Raw genomic sequence first — 20,516 nt, 5'->3', positions numbered from 1 at the left:
TTACATCAGATGTCCCCAGCAGGGCCCCCCTTACATCAGATGTCCCCAGCAGGGCCCCCCTTAAATCAGATGTCCCCAGCAGAGCCCCCCCTTACATCAGGTTTCCCGAGCGGGGCCCTCCTTACATCAGGTGTCCCCAGCGGAGCCCCCCTTACATCAGGTGTCCCCAGCGGAGCCCCCCTTACATCAGGTGTCCCCAGCGGTGCCCCCCCTTACATCAGGTTTCCCCAGCGGAGCCACCCCTTACATCAGGTTTCCCCAGCAGAGCCCCCCTTACATCAGGATTCCCGAGCGGAGCCCCCCCTTACATGATGTCCCCAGCGGGGCCCTGGTGGGAGCGAAGCGGGGCTGAGGAGTAGGCGGGGCGGAGGGTGGGCGGCAACAGAGGAGCTCCGTCTAGCCGCCCAGCCGTGTTCCTGGTCTTCTTAAAAATGGCGGGCGGCGGAGACAATGTCTCCGCTGGCCGCGGACCTCTAGCGGCGGAAAATCGTGGAAAAAAACAAATTTCTCGGGACATTTCCCGGGAAGCAATAAATTCGGGAAAATAGTGTAAATCACGGAAATGTCCCAGGAAATTCGGGACAGTTGGTAAGTATGGTACTAGGCCGCTGGCGTTTGCCAGTTCACCAGAAGGACTAGCGGCGCTAGTACTGGCTCTCTGCTCCATATGAGGGACCTGCGGTTCTTGCACCTCAACGACAGCAGAAGAAGATCGGGCTCTGGTACGCCTGACCTTGGCAGGGACCACAACTCCGGCGTCAGAGCTATCTGTCAGGGTTCCGCTTTCGTCTACAGGATCGTATTCTGAGCCTGAATCTGACAGATGAGTGACTTCCTCTTCACTATCTGTCATGCTCAGAAACATGTAGGCCTCTTCACTAGTGTACCTTCGATTTGCCATTTTGGGCTCTAAATTTACTGGTACAGTAGTGAGACTCACAGGTAAAAAAGCTCCTGATTGTTAGCGACTGATTCAAATGCTACCAAAAAAACTGTTAGCGTTCGCAGGGATCAGGCCTGACTCTGCGAACGCTGCAGTTATGTGTGTTGTGCTTTGTAAGTGACAGTGATCGATCGATACTGCACTTGGGTGGGCTGAGGGGCTAAACGAAGGTGCTAGCGGGCATCTGGGATGATCCCGCTAACACTGTGTTTTTGGGAACCCTAAACTGCTGGGGACACTAGTATAGATCTGATCAGATCAGAGATTGATCCGTTCGGACGCTATACTACTAAGGGAGGCGTACGGTGCATGTGTGGGTGATAGCAATTATGGCACTGATCTGACGCTGCCTGGGGTGACGCAGACCCTATCTGAGGCTAAAACCTAACTTTGATCACCCGCCGTGATCAGGGGGTTAAACCTTTATTGGGTAAAATACAGCGGGTGCCCTGATGCTATAAAAAAAAAATCTAGCTAAACTGCATCACCTGTGACACTTATACTGTGATCAAAGATGACAGGGGGTAATCAAGGGGTTAAACCTTTATTATGGGGGTTGGGGGGTCCCTAAACCTATCTGAGCCTAATACTAAATACCCTAACACTGATCAGTGTCACTAATGACACTAGTACAGCGATTAAAAAAAAAATCTGATTGCTGTACTGGGTGACACAGTGACAGGTGGTGAAGGGGTTCATTGGGGGGGTAATCGGGGGTGAATTGTGTGCCTACGTGACCTGGTGTCAGTGTAGTGTTGGTGCACTTACTTGTATGTCTTCTCTCCTCTTGGTCTGGAACGAAAAGACCGACATGAGGAGAGATGATATCACTTCCCCTGTCAGTGTTTACAGTTACACAGGGGAAGGATCTCATTTGTCAGGACCGATCACCAGGTCCAGGCCATTCGAATCCGATCTTCGCGGCCCTACAATGATGGCGATTCGCCTGCCTGTGCTACTGCGGCGGCCGGTCAGCAAGCGGTTAAAGTGTAAGTTCACCTTTACAGAAATTCTGTAAGGTGAACTTACACTAGACCCCCTTCCCATCGCACCCGGTCCCGCAGTACCTGAAGCCAGCGATCTCCCGTTCTGACAGATCATATTGCTGCTTTACCGGTCCAGGGATTTGAACTCCCCGTGGCTTTCTCTCCTCTTCGCCTGCGGTGAAAGGACAGGCTATGCGGGTTCTGATTGGTCGGCGCAGCCCATGTGACGGCACTGACCAATTAGAATGCCTAGGTACGTTTAGGAGATTAAGCTGGGGGATTTCTAAGCCCCGGACCGATGAGGCGGCCTGACCTCAACCCGATAGAACACCTTTGGGATAAATTAGACTGCAAGCCAGGCCTTCTCATACAACATCCGTGCCTGACCTCACAAATGCACTTCTGGAAGAATGGTCAAACATTCCCATAGACACACTCCTAAACTTGTGGGCAGCCTTCCCAGAAGAGTTGAAGCTGTTATAGATGCAAAGGGTGGACTAACTCAATATTGAACCCTACAGATTAAGACTGGGATGCCATTAAAGTTCATGTGTAAAGGCGGGTGTCCCAATACTTTTGACAATATAGTGTATATCTTGGCATAGAGATGGAAGGATAATGGTGGTATTTGATAAGAAATGTCTGTTTTTTATCCATTCCCCTCAACACGATTAGATGTGTATAGTAAACACAGGTTCCACTTATCTCATACTAAATGACCGACAGTGTCAAGGTCAAGTTCTAAAAATGAACCAGTAGCACAGTAGACACAGAGATTATCATTGCTGATTTCCTGACAGCAGCGAGATAACCAGAAATGTCATCACATACTCTCCAAGCTCTCACAGCAACAACACCAGCCTGGGTAACTAGGGTAAACATGGATGGAAGCACCCCGGAAGTAAAAGAGATTGACCCTTGGTTTCTTTGTGTGTAATGTCAGGTACTTTCACCCTCACTCTTCCCCCCTTCTTGTGAGTTCAATAATCTGTGATAGCAGAACCAGCAGAAAGTAGCTCATTTGCCCGACCAGCAGAGAGCCGCCGCGTCGCAGCCAATCAGCGCGGGACACGCTCCTAGCCTTGTACGCCGTACATGGAAGACAACTATTGGGCAATGCTGACAGAAACGTAGGCCGCGAGGAGGACACCGATTGGTGGCTTGGTTTGCGTGGTTGGTTACTATTGGCGGGCGTTCGGTGTCCGCCCGGTGCCTGTCAGGGGCAGATATTAAAGCCTAGGAGGCGGCGTACGGCTGCAGTTTTGTGTGGCGAACGAAGAAACGTGCATACCGGAGGTGTACGGCGTGCGGTCACCATGAGGAAGTCGTGGGCAATTGGCCTGTGCTTCGTCCTGCTAGCGTTTGGTGAGTGCCCGTGGAGGGGGGAGAGCAGCTTGGGACTTCTTATTCTATACCAGCATCCTTCATTCACTGACTTCTAGAAGCTTCCTGGCCTTCTTTAGGCGGGAGGGTCTCTGGAACTTGTGTCTCCCACGATGCTGTGCATTCCTTCTTCTGGTATAGGATGATGGTTTAGGGTCCTCAGCTCCTTCCTTCATGTTTAGTGAGCCCCCATAGTAGTGATGGCTGCCATGGCAAAGTTCATTCACCCATAGCAACTGTCTCATTGGCTGGATTTCATCTGGTTGCTAAGGGTTACTGCATTGTGCACAGCGTGAAGTCTTTTTATATGAAAGCACAGCTTTCTCCTCATCTGTCATGTGGATGATGGAGTTATTGGGGTTTCCATGCATTTTCATACCTGGGGAAAAATGAACATGTGACTGAAAGTTTGCGAGTTTTTTTTATGCATTTCCAGAGCAGACTGGTTTTTCAAAGAGGACACCAAGGCCCTGTTCACATTAATGCATAGCAAGAATGAGCATTCCTGCTATGTGATTTTGTGTGTCCCATGGAGCCAGCCCATTGACTTGATGGGCTGCGTTCTCTTGCTGCCCAGGAAGATGCTCCTTTTTCAGGTACAAGCTTCACGCAGTTTAAGATCCATGGTGTGCTAGTATTTAAAGGTGTGTATGTATAATATATTCCTGTGCTTTTGCAATGCTGAGATGGTGCATTAAAGCGCACTGGTGTAATCAGGACCTAATATGTTGGTTTTCCTTCCTTGTCTCTGATGAGGCTTTAGTAAGTGTTGGGATCTAGCTACCCTCTTGTGTTCACAAAGAGGAAAAAGGCAGGGAAATTCTACTCTTTAGAGCAGTGGTTGTCAACATATGGGCAAATGGGGGCTCAAATGTGGCACCTGACATCACCAAAGGGCCACACATAATGTTCAGTATATGTAATGTTTGAGAGGACTGTCAAACTGCAGACCTAATGGGGGTTAGAGAGTGTGGACAGGATATATTGGCTGGAAATCTGCTGCAGAAGGCTGGGAACATGTTACATGAGGCTCTTGGAGATCAATGCTATTGGTCCAGTCAGTGTTCCACTACAGCAGGGGTCTCAAGCTGGCGGCCCTTCGGCTGTTGCAAAACTACAAGTCCCATCATGCCTCTGCCTGTGGGAGTCATGCTGGTAACTGTCAGCCTTGCAATGCCTCATGGGACTTGTAGTTTCGCAACAGCTGGAGGGCCGCCAGTTTGAGACCCCTGCACTACAGACTGCTGTGGTTCAAGGGCCGCAGGTTGGGCACTGGGGATTTAGCGTTTTCGCTTAAACTGGAATAGAGGAATTTTTTCAGTTGGGACAATTGCTCTGACAACTGTCTTTGAAGAGTTTTATTCTCACTTCTTGCTGTGCCTTTGAGACAGGACAACAAGAAAACTCAAAGGGGTCTAACCTTTCCCTATATCTAAAACTAGAAAAAGTTGTGGCTTTTGGATCCTAGAGCGGGTTTACCCTTTTTTTTTTTTTTTTTTTTTTTTTATTACCATTGTGCAGTGCTGGTGTTTCCCCATCTTCCAGAAGACAGAACATGCACCTTCACCTGATGCAAATGTGTGTTTGTAGAATGATCTTTCATTCTCAGCCAAATCTAGCTTGTATTTTCCAGCTGCCATCTAAAGTCGGTAGGGCCCCTTATGTAACTGTGTACACTTGAACCTGTGGGTGGTATTTACTTAAAAGGGCCAGGGTTCTAGAAACTGTTCCACATGGTATTCTCTTAATGCTGCTCATTGCCAGCCATCAGGGAATGAATAAATAAGCATGAGTAACTAATAAGTGTTAATGTGTAACCTTTCCAGCTTCAGCACTAGAAAGTTGTTTTCTGTTATGTTCCTTACACTGCCTTTTTTTTTTTTTTCCCCTTCCTTTTTAACACTAAATGGGACTGTCAAATATTTGCACTGCGAGGTAGTGGTGGGAGCGTACTTCAGAAATAATGTATCCTTGGGCAGTGCATCGTACACTACCTGTAAATGGGCTGTTTAGCAAATCCCAATGATCCAAAGAGTGTGTAGATCTATGATTGATTCAGTTTGAAGGCAGCAGTCATTTACATTATTGTGCTGGCAGGTTCTGTCTATCATATAGGTAGAAATGCAATTCCAATATCCCCCATATCTGGTTCCCTTTTAGCCAATTTGTCACCACATATAAAAATACCACCCCCTCTTCAGTACACTCGATTTGTGGCACTTGTAGGCCCAACTTATGACAACACTTGGTTCTAGTTATTGGCCACAATGAACGTTGCATTTTCGGAGGGCTGTATGTCTACTTTTGGTGTAGACTCAAAGCACAAAAAGCGATTCATTACCTAACCCCCCCCCCCCAACCCAACCCAACCCAACTGCGGTTGCCCCTAACAATTCAACTCTTGCTTACAGACTATCCTGCACTGGAGTCTTTATGCTGAAAGCATCTTGGCTTAATTAAATGATCAAGCAATCAACATCAGCCTTCCAAGATACTTTAGATCACGTGAACAATACCTAGGCATTCAGAGGCATGTCTGCTGCAAGAACATAATGCAGATTTTGTTGTGTGTTTTAGCACGTGCAAGTATAAAATGTGTTAACCAGTTTATTTGTTTGGGCCAGGATTGAGACATTGCATGTTTCTCAGTGTTACTTAACTTAAACTATTAAAAATCTTTACAGTCTCTGTGAGAGCTGAAGATGAAGTAGACATCGATGGAACAGTAGAAGATGACCTTGGAAAAAGCCGGGAAGGCTCCAGAACAGATGATGAAGTTGTAAGCAGGTTGGTCTTCACTACATGCAATGTTTTTGATTTTACCTGTTGAAATTGTAAACAGGAACTGGATGCAGTCAAATATAGATTTCATCGTGCCAGAGCAGTTACAGGATTACAAATATGACTTCTGTTTAGTGTTATACATTCTTAATTGCGTACACTAAACTTGCAATCGACAAAAGTATGCCCGTAGGTGTGTTTGGTAAAGAAAACAAGATGTCTAATCGTTCCATCCTCTTAATTACAAAATATTTGTTCAAAATTTATCAAGGAATATAATTTAACACTTTGTTACTTTCATAGGGAAGAGGAAGCAATTCAGCTAGATGGACTTAATGCTGCCCAAATTAAGGAACTCCGGGAGAAATCTGAAAAGTTTGCATTCCAAGCTGAAGTTAATAGAATGATGAAACTGATTATCAACTCCCTCTACAAAAACAAAGAGGTAACCGACTTTCTAAACTTGAGATGCTAAGCTTCATAATGTCAGTGACGGTGAATCATGTTAAATGCTGTTCACTTTCCTGCAGATCTTCCTTCGAGAACTGATTTCCAATGCCTCTGATGCCCTTGACAAGATCCGGTTAATTTCTTTGACTGACGACGATGCACTTGCTGCTAATGAAGAACTTACCATTAAGATTAAGGTATGGCTCTATGATTCGAATCAACATGGTATGTTGATGCCCTATACAGACCTATAAAAGCACATCAGTAGCTTGTCCTTCCCCTTTCTTTCCTTTTTTTTTTTTTTTTCTCTTCTCTTCAGCGTGGTATTCTTTTTGGTTAAACTTTGTAATCGGCAGTATATTGCAACTAGATCTCAACAGCTAGTGCAATTTAAGTGAAACTAAACCCATTGACTTAACAATTTCATATCTAAAAAAGTTACATTCAAGACATGCTGTGGATGAAAACTGTCAGTTGCTTGCACTCTCAACTGAACTGTCAAGCTGACAAATGGCTGGTGTCCTAACTGATCAGAAGTTTAGCATGTGACAACTGCAGATATAAAAGAAGCTAAGATGGCTGCTTCCTTGGCTGTAAAAGATAGGAGGGTTTAGAGGGATTTCTTCTGTTTTAGGGTTTTCTGGTTGGACTGTTCACCTCTTCATGTAAATAAACAGATTGAGTTAAAGGCTAAGTTCACCTTTTGGAACATGTTGCATCTGCAGCCTCCTCCCCATGACAGCAGGCACTCTCCCTGCACCTGCTGTCACAATTTGAAAACAGTATGGCTGTGCAGGAGTCTGCCTGCGTCATTCAGTTTCCTTTGAATGCCTAAAAGACTGTCAGCTGTTGGCTTGTAGCTCTCAAACTACAAGGAAGCTGGTGAGAATCCTTAATTCATTGATCTTCCTGTTCCAGGGTAACTGTCAGTACGAGCAGATGGCTATGCTGAGTGTCTGCAGAGGCCTGAGTTTTCATCCATGATCATCTTATGGGTGCAATGCTCTGCAGGCTCCTTTAGAGGGGAAAAATTATTTTTTTTTTTTTTTTGCGAGTACCGATTATTACTTTTATTAAAGTACTTGCCGATGCCCATTAAGATAACTTTGCAAGAGTACTTGTGCAAATGCTCCGATACTTGAAATTGATATCTTTGTGGTGCAATTTGAGCCCATACAAAATGATTGGGCTCGAATCGCATGCAATTTGAACAGGAATGGGGTGTGATTCCTGTCTGAATCACATGCAGTTTCCCGCACAGCTCCTGTGTGAACCCAGGCTGAAGTGACTATGACCAGTCTGTGTTCACACAGGAGTGGTGGAGGGGAAACTGCATGTCGCATCGTATTCCTGTTCAAATTACATGCAATTGTTTGCAGTGTGATTTGAGCCCATTCATTTTGTATGGGCTCAAATCGCACCACAAACCTAGCAGTTTTAGGTATTGGACCAACTCTTGCAAATGCTTGGTTTCGGTGCAACCCTAGTCTGCAACATTCAAGGCATGCTGGTGATGAGACCTAGTTCAAATTGATGCAATTTGACATGTCAAATCGGCGCCAATGGCAGTGTCCGAATCGCTGCGACGCCGCACTGATTCCCAAAAGTAGTTTCTGTACTACTTTTGGCGATTTCGGGGTGCGATTCCCATTTGACATCTGTGCATAAACACGCACAGATGTATCTGAAATCCCCCCCCCAGAAGCTGCGACTGACATGCAGGTATGAAATTTTGCGTGTTCAGCTGAACTCGCACAATTTCATTCCCGCAGTCTGTGTGAACCTAGGCTAAATGTCACAATTGCCAGCATTGATATGTCAGCTCTTAGCCAGTCTTTTAATCCCTCAAATGGCTGTCAGTTGGTCACATTTACATCACCGTGGAGGCTGAGATGGCACCTTCCTGGGCAGATAGTTTTAGTTCTACTTCTTTTCTACTTCTCTAATTCTTTTTGAAGTGTCATTTTCTTGGGGTTTTTATTTTCTCATATGTGCTAAAATTTGTCTTCTAGTGTGATAAAGAGAAGAACATGCTGCATATAACTGACACTGGCATTGGCATGACAAAAGAGGAGCTAGTGAAGAATTTGGGAACGATTGCTAAATCTGGAACAAGTGAATTTTTGAACAAGTTTACAGAAGCCCAGGAATCTGACCAGTCTACCTCTGAGCTGATTGGACAGTTTGGTGTTGGCTTCTATTCTGCCTTCCTTGTTGCCGATCGTGTAATTGTAACTTCAAAACACAACAATGGCACACAGCACATCTGGGAATCTGATTCCAATGAATTCTTTGTGACTGAAGATCCTCGAGGTGACACATTGGGAAGAGGCACAACAATAACGTAAGTGGACCTTAAATGCTGTGTTATGCAGGAGAAGTGCATTTTAGGACAAAGCATGCTTGCCCTATTTGTTCCCCTTCCCTAAGGGCTGACCTCTATGCATTGCAGTACAACATGTGTTAACGCAACACACGTTACAAGCACTGATGCTTAAATCCTGATGGTTGCAAGCGTTGTCGGTCAACAGCTTTGTCTTATGTGGGGGTTTTAAATTTTTTTTTTTTTTTTTTTTTTTTTTTTTTTTTTTCTCCTTCTGAAATTTTAGTATTTGCCCATGTGGTGGGTGGTCATATACAAAAACTGGCTACTTTTTTAAAGTGGTTGTAAACCCTCTTGTGTGACTTTTACCCTTTTACCTAATAGGCAAGCCTAGAACAAGGCTTACTTATAGGTAGTGGAAATATCTCCTAAACGTGCACTGTTTAGGAGATATTTCCTTTTTTAAGCCAGTGTCATCGGCGCATGCGCTGTTAAGCGGACCACCGTGCCATTTCTTTACATGCAAGTGCCGTGACTGACGGCTCATGTGCAGTATTGACGTCACGCGGCTCTGGCCAGTCAGAGCCGGAGTCCGTGGCCCCGGAAGGAAGAGGGGTGAAGATGGACGCAGCTTGCACAGGGGGCAGCATGGGCTTACTTTGCAGGAAAGTGTCACGTAATGGGCTAGTATGCGATGCATACTAGCCCATTATGCTTTTAATTTGCAGGTAGCAAAAGAGGATGTTAAACCCATCAGGGTTTACTTCCTCTTTAAGTTCTGCCTTCTTAGTCATTTGTCCTACCCAGCCCATGATTAATTTATGAGCAGCTCTTAATTGATATGACGGTTCAATTACCTCAATTGCAGCCCATTGGGGTGTGTCTTGTTTTAGGTTAGTACTTCAACGTATTGAAGTAAGAGTGCGACCATAACTGGCATCTAGCATTTTCACGAAAGCTCAACCCTGTGAAATCATCTTGGTATGTTATAAAAGCTAGCACATCATTTATAGCAATAAATTACTTTTCTATTACAGCTTGGTTTTGAAAGAAGAGGCAACTGACTATCTTGAATTGGAAACCATTAAGAACCTGGTCCGGAAATATTCTCAGTTTATCAATTTCCCTATTTATGTTTGGAGTAGCAAGGTAAGGATGATTCTTCAATTTGTATGCATGTCAGAAACTTCGACTTTTAGTCCCTGCACATGCTACTGATGTATGAATGCCGGATCCTCCCGGCAGAAAGTTTCTGCCCAAAAAATGCCAATGGGGTCGGATTAATGTGAACGTTTATACCCCATATGTACACAAATTCTTCTCAGTTCTGCATGGAAGTGTCACTTTCATATACAGGGGGAATACTTACCACCTGTATTTGTTTGTGTGGGTCCCCCCCCCTCTAAATACTGCACTAGTTTACTCATTTATGCACTTTTGTGTACATGCTTACTGAAGGACTGCATTCAGACCAGTAAAAAAACCCCATGAGGCTGGGTTCACGCTGTTGTGCTATGAGATCTCATGTGATTCACACTACACTGCAGGGCAAATCAAATGCAATGTTTTATGCAATGCGATTTCAGCCATACAGATAGTATGGCTGAATTTGCATCACATTCGGACCAAACTTGCAAAGGACCCTTTTTGGTCTGCACCTAAATCGGAACCCCTGTGCGATCCGATTCATGTCCAAACTGTCAGTTTGAAGTGTGATATGTGAACTGAAATGGGGGGTGTCATTAACACTGTATTAACACTCCCAGAAGTTCACATATGGCAATGTGAACTGCCTTGCGAGTTAGGTGCGATGTGGGGATTCACAGTGTTCTCACATCGCTCCTGTGAACCGGGACTAAAAGTCTAGAGGATTTTGCATTCGAGTGCCAAAACACCACACTTTAAAGCAAACAATCCCATTCCACCTTCTTTCCTCTACTTGATTTTGCCATGGCAAAAACTCCTGATACCGCTGGGTATGGTGGAGCATATGACATCTCAACTGCCTCACCGCAATGCAGCCCTTGGGGCTTGCTTGGCAATTGGGGTGGGGGAGTAGATACTATTTCCTGACAGGTTTTACTTTGTTTAGCATGTAATGTGGAAAGCCACCTGTTTACTCATGTATTGCTTCTTAGACTGAGACTGTAGAAGAGCCCATTGATGAAGAGGAAGCTAAAGAGGAGGAAAAAGATGAGGATGCTGATGAGGAAGCTGCCGTGGAGGAAGAGCAAGAAGAGAAGAAACCAAAGACTAAGAAGGTGAGCTTGAGCAATGTAAATACATGGATAAGGGATATCTCTTCCAAAACTTGCTACCACAAGTTGCATGTGATAGCATTAAAACAAAAGTGGTCTATATGCTTGGCCTGTGATGCTTGATAAGTGGGGTGTTTTTTTTTTTTTTTTTTTTTGGTTTTCAAACGTGCATTCAATTGTTTTCCATAACACAGGTTGAGAAGACTATCTGGGACTGGGAGCTTATGAATGACATCAAGCCCATCTGGCAGAGACCATCCAAGGAGGTAGAAGAGGATGAATACACAGCCTTTTATAAGTCTTTCTCAAAGGTAATTTTGTCTTTATATTTTTCAGACGTCCTGCCCATGTATTTCGTACTAACATTTATTAGGTCATTTAATATTTGCTAAGCTAACATTTTTGACTTTTTTTACTGTATAAATGCCTTATACAGCCCACTTCTGTTTCTTGTCTGGTTAAAAAGCCTAGGCTTATGACATCTGCAGCTCTCAATCTCGTGCAAGTTTGCCAGGAAGGGGGGGATGAGTCAGAGGGTGTCTGTAAATCCAGGAAGGGAACAGGCAGCAGCTTCAGCTGCCCACAGTTAAAATGATTGCAGCCAGACTCAGTGGAGGGAGATTTCTGCAGCAAACTTGGCAAATACAGAATCTCTGTATAGATATAATCTGCAAAGAGGTTGGAGGGAAGCTTCAGGATGGCAAAGATGTTTTTATTACAAATTATGTGAGCAGACTGCAGTTCCCCTTAAGGGGTTTCATATTTTCATTTATATTAGCTAATACACATCAGTGACATCTGGTCGGTTGGTGTACTAATCACATAATTTGTCTATTACCATCTTATGGCTCATTGTGGCTTAGAGGTAGCCAAAGCCAAGTACATATGTATTAATGTGAAATGTGTCTTTCAGGAAAGTGATGATCCACTGGCTCACATCCACTTCACCGCTGAAGGAGAGGTTACCTTCAAATCCATCTTGTTTGTGCCTTCCACAGCTCCTCGTGGTCTGTTTGATGAATATGGCTCCAAGAAGAGTGATTATATCAAAGTATGCAGTGTTACTATTGACATGCAAAATCATGACTGCATTTCTGTCTATTTCTATCACCCGCTAATTGTATTGTCTGTCTTTGTCCGCAGCTCTTTGTCCGCAGAGTTTTCATAACGGATGACTTCCATGACATGATGCCCAAATACTTGAACTTTGTAAAGGGAGTGGTAAGTTTGTTTGGGGTTTTTTATCTGGAAGTAGGCTTAGTTGGGAATTTCCTTTGGAGTTTTGAGTTCTGTAAATTTTTTTTTTTTTTTTCTTTCTAGGTTGATTCAGATGACTTGCCTCTTAATGTGTCTAGAGAAACCCTACAGCAACATAAACTGTTAAAGGTATGTTTACTGATTCATCGCTGGCTTGTACCTGTAAACCATTTTTAACAGTAGGCGTAAATCGTAAGGGATTGTGTACTGAGGCTTTTGTTGCGTTTAGAACTACTTTTCTTACCATACACTTAAATGGGAATGCAAAATTGGCTTGATACAGCTCAGGAGGTCAACTGCATGTTATAAGCATCTGTAAAGGAACTCTCAGCGATCTCTGATGTATTGCAAACTTCTTTCAAGTGCAAGGTGAAGGCAGACTGCACTCTCTATACAAGCCCTAAACCAAATCCTTCCTTGGCAGATGCTAAGCGAATACTAGATGAATATTTGCCATTCCATTTTTAAAATGGAATATACATTTTTCTACCGCCTGTCTTTTTTTTTTTTTTTTTTTTTTTTTTTAAGCCCTGTCATTTGGCAAAATATTTGGTCAGATTCTTTGGGTATGTGTCTGACAGCTTTCTTATTATGGCTGACTTGAAACATATATGTTTAATTGGCATTAAGCGTTGTGTTGAACAAAAATAAGTGTCTTTTTTTTTTTTTTTTTTTTTTTTCCTTAAGCAGAGCTATTTCATGAGTGTCCTGCAAGGGGTGTGAGATGTATTACAGAGGGGAATGCATGGGCTGGAAGTAATGTATAGCTTTTATTTGGCACTTTTTTTCTGTTAGGTTATAAGAAAGAAGCTGGTACGTAAAACTTTAGACATGATTAAGAAAATTGCAGAAGACAAATATAATGAGAAATTCTGGAAAGAGTTTGGCACAAATGTCAAACTTGGTGTGATTGAAGACCACTCTAACCGTACCCGTTTGGCCAAGCTTCTCCGATTCCAGTCTTCCAACCACAAGACAGAGCTCGCCAGTTTGGAGCAGTATGTAGAAAGAATGAAGGAGAAGCAGGATAAAATCTATTTCATGGCTGGGGCAAGCAGGAAAGAGGTGAGCTTTACAACTGCTTTACAATTTTCTTGGTGTTTAGGAGAAACTGAATGCACAAGCTTATACTTTGGTTCTGCTCCCTCAGGTGGAATCTTCCCCATTTGTTGAACGTTTGTTGAAGAAAGGTTATGAAGTCATCTTCTTAATTGAACCTGTAGATGAGTACTGCATACAGGCCCTGCCAGAGTTTGATGGCAAGAGATTCCAGAATGTTGCCAAAGAAGGGTTAAAGTTTGATGAAAGTGAGAAGTCAAAGGAAGCACATGAGACTCTGGAGAAGGAATTTGATCCACTGCTCTCCTGGCTGAAAGAGAAACCCCTGAAAGACCAGGTATATTTATAGACCACCTGCACCCTACCTTAAGCCCCTGTTCACACCGATGCAATTTGACAGGTCAAATCGCATGACAAGTCGTACCCTATTGGAAGTGGAACTGTTCAAATTGGTGATGCCAACTTTGCAGTGCCGCACTGATATGAAAAAGTAGTTCCTGCAATACTTCTGTCCCTTTTCAGGTGTGACTTTCATAGAAATCTGTGCATGAAGTTGCACAGATGTCAGCCAAGTTGTGCTGACATGCAGCTTAAAAATCTTGTGATTTCAAGTTGCACTCTTTCAAAGCTGCATTCGGGGTGTGTGTGTGTTTTCCATATGACTTTACCACTTCTATCTTTCTATAGATTGAAAAAGCTGTCCTATCCCAACGTTTGACACAGTCCCCATGTGCACTTGTGGCTAGCCAGTATGGGTGGTCTGGCAATATGGAAAGGATTATGAAGGCACAAGCATACCAGACTGGAAAAGACATTTCCACAAGGTAAGATGCATTCATTAGCTGACCTACCCAATGAAACAAATGCTTTTACACTGGATACCAGTGTTTGCTTAGTTTTTATTTATTTTTTTTGTTTTCTTTTTTTATTGGGCTTTTAGGCATGGTCTTATCCATTTTAGTGCTTTCGGTTTTGACTTTGCATATGGTTTTTTAACTTTTTTTTTTTTTTTTTTTTTTTTCCCCCCCTTTTCAGTTACTACTCCAGCCAGAAAAAGACCCTTGAGATTAACCCGAGACATCCTTTGATAAAGGAAATGTTGCGGAGAGTAAAGGTGAGCTGTTCAATTAAAAAAAAAAAAAAAAAAAAAAAAAAAAAAATCTTCCTGATCCGTCTAGAGTTTGCAAAATAAACACAATATAAAATGGATATCTATCTCAGCCGCCCCTGTGTGCTTCTTCTAAATTTGCTAATCCCCAATTTCCACATCTTGGTATAGTTTTGTGTGCAGATATTAACCAGAGTTCTTAGTAGAATGTCTGACTACACTCGTGGTTGGTGAGGCCACCCATCATAGCGTGTATGTATTGGCCAGATTTTTTGGTCCATGTAGGTTATCAAAGCAATGCATCAGTAGTGAAACACAAGAGGAAGTATGGCTAGGCTGTTGGCATGGAGACAGCTGGAGGTAGTCAATATGTTGTGTGTTTCATTTGTTATGGCTACAGGTTTGCTTTGAGGATTTTTCTTTTTCAAAAATATTCAGTTTTGACATGGTCTTTAAAAACCTTTTTACTCAAGCATGAGTTTTTATTTATTTTCAGGTGTTCAATAGCTTCAACGTAACGCAGTAAACATTTTAGTACAAAATGCACAAACTACAGTGATCACATTCTGCTGCCCCTGTGACAGAGGAAGGTTGTCATGTAAGAATTGTGTAAAATTGCGTTTTTTTTTTTTTTTTTTTATTTTATGAACAGGAAAATGAAGATGACCAGACTGTATCAGACCTCGCAGTTGTACTTCTTGAGACTGCCACGTTACGGTCAGGATATCAGTTACCAGATACAAAGAGCTACAGTGAAAGAATAGAAAGAATGCTGCGACTAAGCTTAAGTATCGACCTTGATGCCAAGGTAAAGGATGAATCTTTGCATTTTACTCACCCTACCACCTGTGTACTGCTAGGTTTACAGCTATATATTGGATATTGTATGCAGTCTTTTTATAAATGTAAATATTGTATTGACAAATATATTGGATATCCCTATAATTGGGTAGTTAGCTTTCTTTCAGTATGACACAGCAGTGTTATATAATGAACTGCATTCAGGTTTGGTGCATTGGTTATCCTCAATACTTGGTTGCAGGTTGAAGATGAACCAGAGGAGGAAGAGGAGCCAGCAGCAGATGAAGCAGAGCAGGAAGATTCAGATGACGTTGAAGAGGTTGATGCAGAAGAAAAAGACGAAACATCAAAAACAGAAGAACAGACAGATAAACAGGTTGGTGTCTTTGGATTGTAACAAATGTCAACTTTTTCACTGGTGATTCACTTATCCCTTAAATGGCATCTCCAGTTATCGGCTTGTCCATGCCATGTTATAGTGCTACATGGGGTGTTTGCACCACTCTGGCATGGCAGCAGGGAGTGCAAACCATTTTACACAACCTCAATAGAGCAAAAACACTTCATCAAATTTGCTGCACAGCAATTGCCAAACGTTTTATTTATAAAATTACTAAAAACTTGCGCATACAAGATACTCTAGCCGCGTTTAACTCATGAAAAACTCTACCAACCAAACCCGCTGTAAAGCCCAACACCAGGAAACTTAAAAATGATCCCTAGCAGTGGGGCTGTGCCTGCACTGCAAGAGTTAACTGTTCATTGTATTTGATACATTTTTTTGCGTTTTAAACAAGACGGACAATTTTTTGGAAAAAACGATTTTTTTACTTTCTGCGTAAAAAAAAAAAAAAAAAATCCAATTTTTTTTTTTTTTTTTTTTCCTTCTATTTAGGTCAATACAGTGAGGACGGAAAGTATTCAGACCCCCTTAAATTTTTCACTTTATTATATTGCAGCCATTTGCTAAAATTTTTTTTTTTTCCTCATTAATGTACACACAGCACCCCATATTGACAGAAAAACACAGAATTGTTGACATTTTTGAAGATTTATTAAAAAAAAAACTGAAATCACATGGTCCTAAGTATTCAGACCCTTTGCTCAGTATTTAGTAGAAGCACCCTTTTGATCTAATACAGCCATGAGTCTTTTTGGGAAAGATGCAACAAGTTTTTCACACCTGGATTTGGGGATCCTCTGCCATTCCTCCTTGCAGATCCTCTCCAGTTCTGTCAGGTTGGATGGTAAATGTTGGTGGACAGCCATTTTTAGGTCTCTCCAGAGATGCTCAATTGGGTTTAAGTCAGGGCTCTGGCTGGGCCATTCAAGAACAGTCACGGAGTTGTTGTGAAGCCACTCCTTCATTATTTTAGCTGTGTGCTTGGGGTCATTGTCTTGTTGGAAGGTAAACCTTCGGCCCAGTCTGAGGTCCTGATCACTCTGGAGAAGGTTTTCATCCAGGATATCCCTGTACTTGGCCGCATTCATCTTTCCCTCAGTTGCAACCAGTCGTCCTGTCGCTGCAGCTGAAAAACACCCCCACAGCATGCTTCCACCACCATGCTTCACTGTTGGGACTGTATTGGACAGGTGATGAGCAGTGCCTAGTTTTCTCCACACATACTGCTTAGAATTAAGGCCATAAAGTTCTATCTTGGTCTCTTCAGACCAAAGAATCTTATTTCTCACCATCTTGGAGTCCTTCAGGTGTGTGTGTGGGGGGGGGGGGGGGGGGTTTTTTTTTTTTGGGAAACTCCATGCGGGCTTTCATGTGTCTTGCACTGAGGAGAGGCTTCTGTCAGGCCACTCTGCCATAAAGCCCCGACTGGTGGAGGGCTGCAGTGATGGTTGACTTTCTACAACTTTCTCCCATCTCCCGACTGCATCTCTGGAGCTCAGCCACAGTGATCTTTGGGTTCTTCTTTACCTCTCACCAAGGCTCTTCTCCCCCGATCGCTCAGTTTGGCCAGACGGCCAGCTCTAGGAAGGGTTCTGGTCATCCCAAACGTCTTCCATTTAAGGATTATGGAGGCCACTGTGCTCTTAGGAACCTTAAGTGCAGCAGAAATTTTTTGTAACCTTGGCCAGATCTGTGCCTTGCCACAATTCTGTCTCTGAGCTCTTCAGGCAGTTCCTTTTGACCTCATGATTCTCATTTCCTCTGACACGCACTGTGAGCTGTAAGGTCTTGTATAGACAGGTGTGTGGCTTTCCTAATCAAGTCCACTCGATATAATCAAACACAGCTGGACTCAAATGAAGGTGTAGAACCATCTCAAGGATGATCAGAAGAAATGGACAGCACCTGAGTTAAATGAGTGTCACAGCAAAGGGTCTGAATACTTAGGACCTTGTGATATTTCAGTTTCTTTTTTATCTGCAAAAATGTCAACAATTCTGTGTTTTTCTGTCAATTATGGGGTGCTGTGTGTACATACATGAGGAAAAAACGAACTTAAATTATTTTAGCAAATGGCTGCAATATAACAGTGAAAAATTTAAGGGGGTCTGAATACTTTCCGTCCCCACTGTATGTATTCTGCTACATATTTGGTTTAAAAAAAATTCAAATAAGCTGTAGACGCTATAACTTTTGCACAAAGCCCAAACTGGGATATTCCCCCCCCCCCCCCCCCCAGTAATGGCAGTTGTCAGCGACTGACACTTTTCACTTTTTGGGGACCAGTGACCCTAATACAGTGATCAGTGCAAAAAAATGCACTCACTGTACTAATGACACTTGCTGGGAAGGTTCACATCGGGGGCGGTCAAAGGGTTAACTGTGTGCCAAACCAGTGTTTCTGTGTACTGTGGGAGGTGCTTTTACTAGGGGATGGCATGGATCCATGTCTGCTTTGCAGGAACATAGGATCCATGCCTTTCCTACTGACAGAATGGGAATCCGCCTTATTTATTTTCTGCCTGTGTACTGAACAATTGGCGGATGCCGGCAGACATAGTCTGCGGTACTTGCCGCTCAGCTCTTGCTGTGTATAATCTGGAAGAGCCGGATTGTATGTGTCTCCAGCTATCATCTCTATCATCATGTCAGATCAGTTAAGATGCTAATCTGACTGGGATGTGACTTCTCTGAGCTGAAATCGGACAGAAGTCTGACCAGTAGTGCAGGAACCTTTTCCAAAGTCTGACACAAGTTTTAAGACTGCTCTCATAGGGAAACATTGCTTTCTACATGTTAAGTGTCTTGTGCTTTCAAACTCTGAGAGATTGTTGCACCGGTGTGAACTGGGCCTTAGAGGTGTGTGTGTGTGATAGTGGCACTATAACCTATTCACACCCGCACTATAGCCGAAAGGCGGCTACAGCGCTGGTCTAAATTGCTGGGAGGGCGTCCAAGTAAGTCGTCCCGTGCAGCCTCATCTGCGCATATCGACACAGGAGAAAAATTACCTGTTTGCAAAACTTTGTTTAGCAAAAAATAAAAACCCCAGTAATGATTAAATACCACCAAATGCTCTTTATGTGAAGTTTTTTTCATATGTCCGCAATTGTCATTCAAAGAGTGACAGTGCTGAAAGCTGGCCTGGGCAGGAAGGGGGTTTAAGTAAGTGCCCAGTAAGTGGTTAAAGAATTTATAGTTCCACAATATAAAAAACATTTAATGTATTGATGTGCACATTCATCCACTGATGCATTTTTTTTAAAGGTTTTTATTAATGGAGAAAATGTTCTAGTAATCTGAAGATTACATCTTTATTCTGTATGGGCTGTCGAGCCTTTATCTTTTTGGCTTACATTTTAAGGGAGACTTTGGGTATTTAAATCCTTATGGTCTAATTGCTAATACTAATTGTTTGGCTGACACATTGCTAGAATTTTATGTACTAGACTGGAGTTTTCACATGCAACTGACACTCTGAATTTTGAGGGTCAGAATAATGGCTAGGTAACTAACATTTTCAGAATGAGCTTAGTAGCAGCTCCTGTATTCTAAAGGAGGGTTAACTTTACATATGACCATTTGGATTAAGGTGGCTAGAAAACCTAGTTTTTTTTTTTTTTTTGTTTGTTTTTTGACATTTTTATACTGTTTTTGATTCTTGAATGTAATCTTTTCTCTTTTTTTTTTTTTTTTCTTATTTCAGGGATCCACACATATAAAAGATGAATTCTAAATGCCATCTCACAACCAGCTAGTGGGGGGTGGGCTTTTTCAGTGTTGGGGAGGGTTTTTTAGTTTTTTTGTTTGTTTATTTTTTAAGAAGAAAAACATTCCTCATGAATGTAAAATTTGTACTATTTATGGTTGTAAAATCCTTTTCCTGTGAACACAAGCGTTCTGAAAAGTCACACCGGATTCACTGTCCAGATGTAACACTGCAATGCCATCCAAGAGATTGTCAAACATTGCAAGCTGAAACCTCAATCCAGATGTTGAAGGGATTTAAAGTTAATCTGCACAAACCAGAAAAGGACTGGGTATCTGTTCATCTTAGTGGACTGTCTCGCACCAAGTTGACTGATCTATGGCCTAGCACTACAGAGCAGAACTGGACTCGAATGTGAAATGTCAAGTATAATGGTTATGTTTGTCTCCTTGGAGAAAAATCCCTGACTAAAAGCGGCTGGTTCATCTTGTAACACTTCTAGTTATTGTCGCAATTTTACAGTCAATGTCCACAGCAAACTCCTTTCAACAATAAAGTTGTGGTGACTTTGTTATTGAACAAGTTGTGTTTTGCTATCTGAAGTTAGTCCCTAAAGCTGGCCAAAAATGGATGAAAATTCGATTCGTGCCCAGCCCCCTCTGTTCAACAGAAGCCGGTTGTTAGACTGGTGTCTTACAAACGGTCCTGCTGGAATTTGGGGGAAATGGATGTTCCAATAGATCTCCTATGGTTCCCTTTTTTTTATTTTTAATTACTTCCTGCCATATAGTAAAATGACGGCGGGTGGGGATCTCATTCTGGGGCAACATCATAGGGCATTGCCCCAGTGTCACCGCTCTCATGCGGCCACTGGGGTGTGAAGCGTGGCATTTGCCATGTCCGATGCTGCAGCTCTTTACCCATGTGATCAGCTGTGTCAATCACATGTAAACACGGAAGTGCCGTTTATCAGCTCTCCTTGCCTCGCACTGACAGTGAAAGGAGAGCCAATCGGTGGCATCTCCTCGCAGGGGAGACTGTACAGGTAATTGGGG

The 20,516-nt window shown here is 42.9% G+C and overlaps 1 protein-coding gene across 1 annotated transcript; it reads left to right on the top strand.

The window, feature by feature from the left end:
* The first annotated feature begins 3,110 nt into the window (after positions 1 to 3,110).
* On the top strand, positions 3,111 to 20,043 carry HSP90B1 (heat shock protein 90 beta family member 1). The gene is made up of 18 exons (XM_073620303.1): positions 3,111 to 3,294; positions 5,997 to 6,099; positions 6,397 to 6,538; positions 6,624 to 6,740; positions 8,556 to 8,887; positions 9,904 to 10,015; positions 11,005 to 11,127; positions 11,319 to 11,435; positions 12,038 to 12,175; positions 12,268 to 12,345; positions 12,445 to 12,510; positions 13,177 to 13,446; positions 13,532 to 13,777; positions 14,128 to 14,264; positions 14,476 to 14,554; positions 15,201 to 15,356; positions 15,591 to 15,725; positions 19,459 to 20,043. The coding sequence occupies exons 1-18, from the start codon at positions 3,246 to 3,248 to the stop codon at positions 19,486 to 19,488; spliced, it is 2,430 nt and encodes an 809-aa protein (XP_073476404.1). The 5' UTR covers positions 3,111 to 3,245; the 3' UTR covers positions 19,489 to 20,043.
* The last annotated feature ends 473 nt before the right edge of the window (positions 20,044 to 20,516 follow it).

Source organism: Aquarana catesbeiana, linkage group LG03, assembly GCF_042186555.1.
Source record: "Aquarana catesbeiana isolate 2022-GZ linkage group LG03, ASM4218655v1, whole genome shotgun sequence".
NCBI lineage: Eukaryota > Metazoa > Chordata > Amphibia > Anura > Ranidae > Aquarana > Aquarana catesbeiana.
The sequence above is the reverse complement of the archived record's forward strand: the minus strand, read 5'-3'. Positions and strand labels throughout refer to the sequence as shown.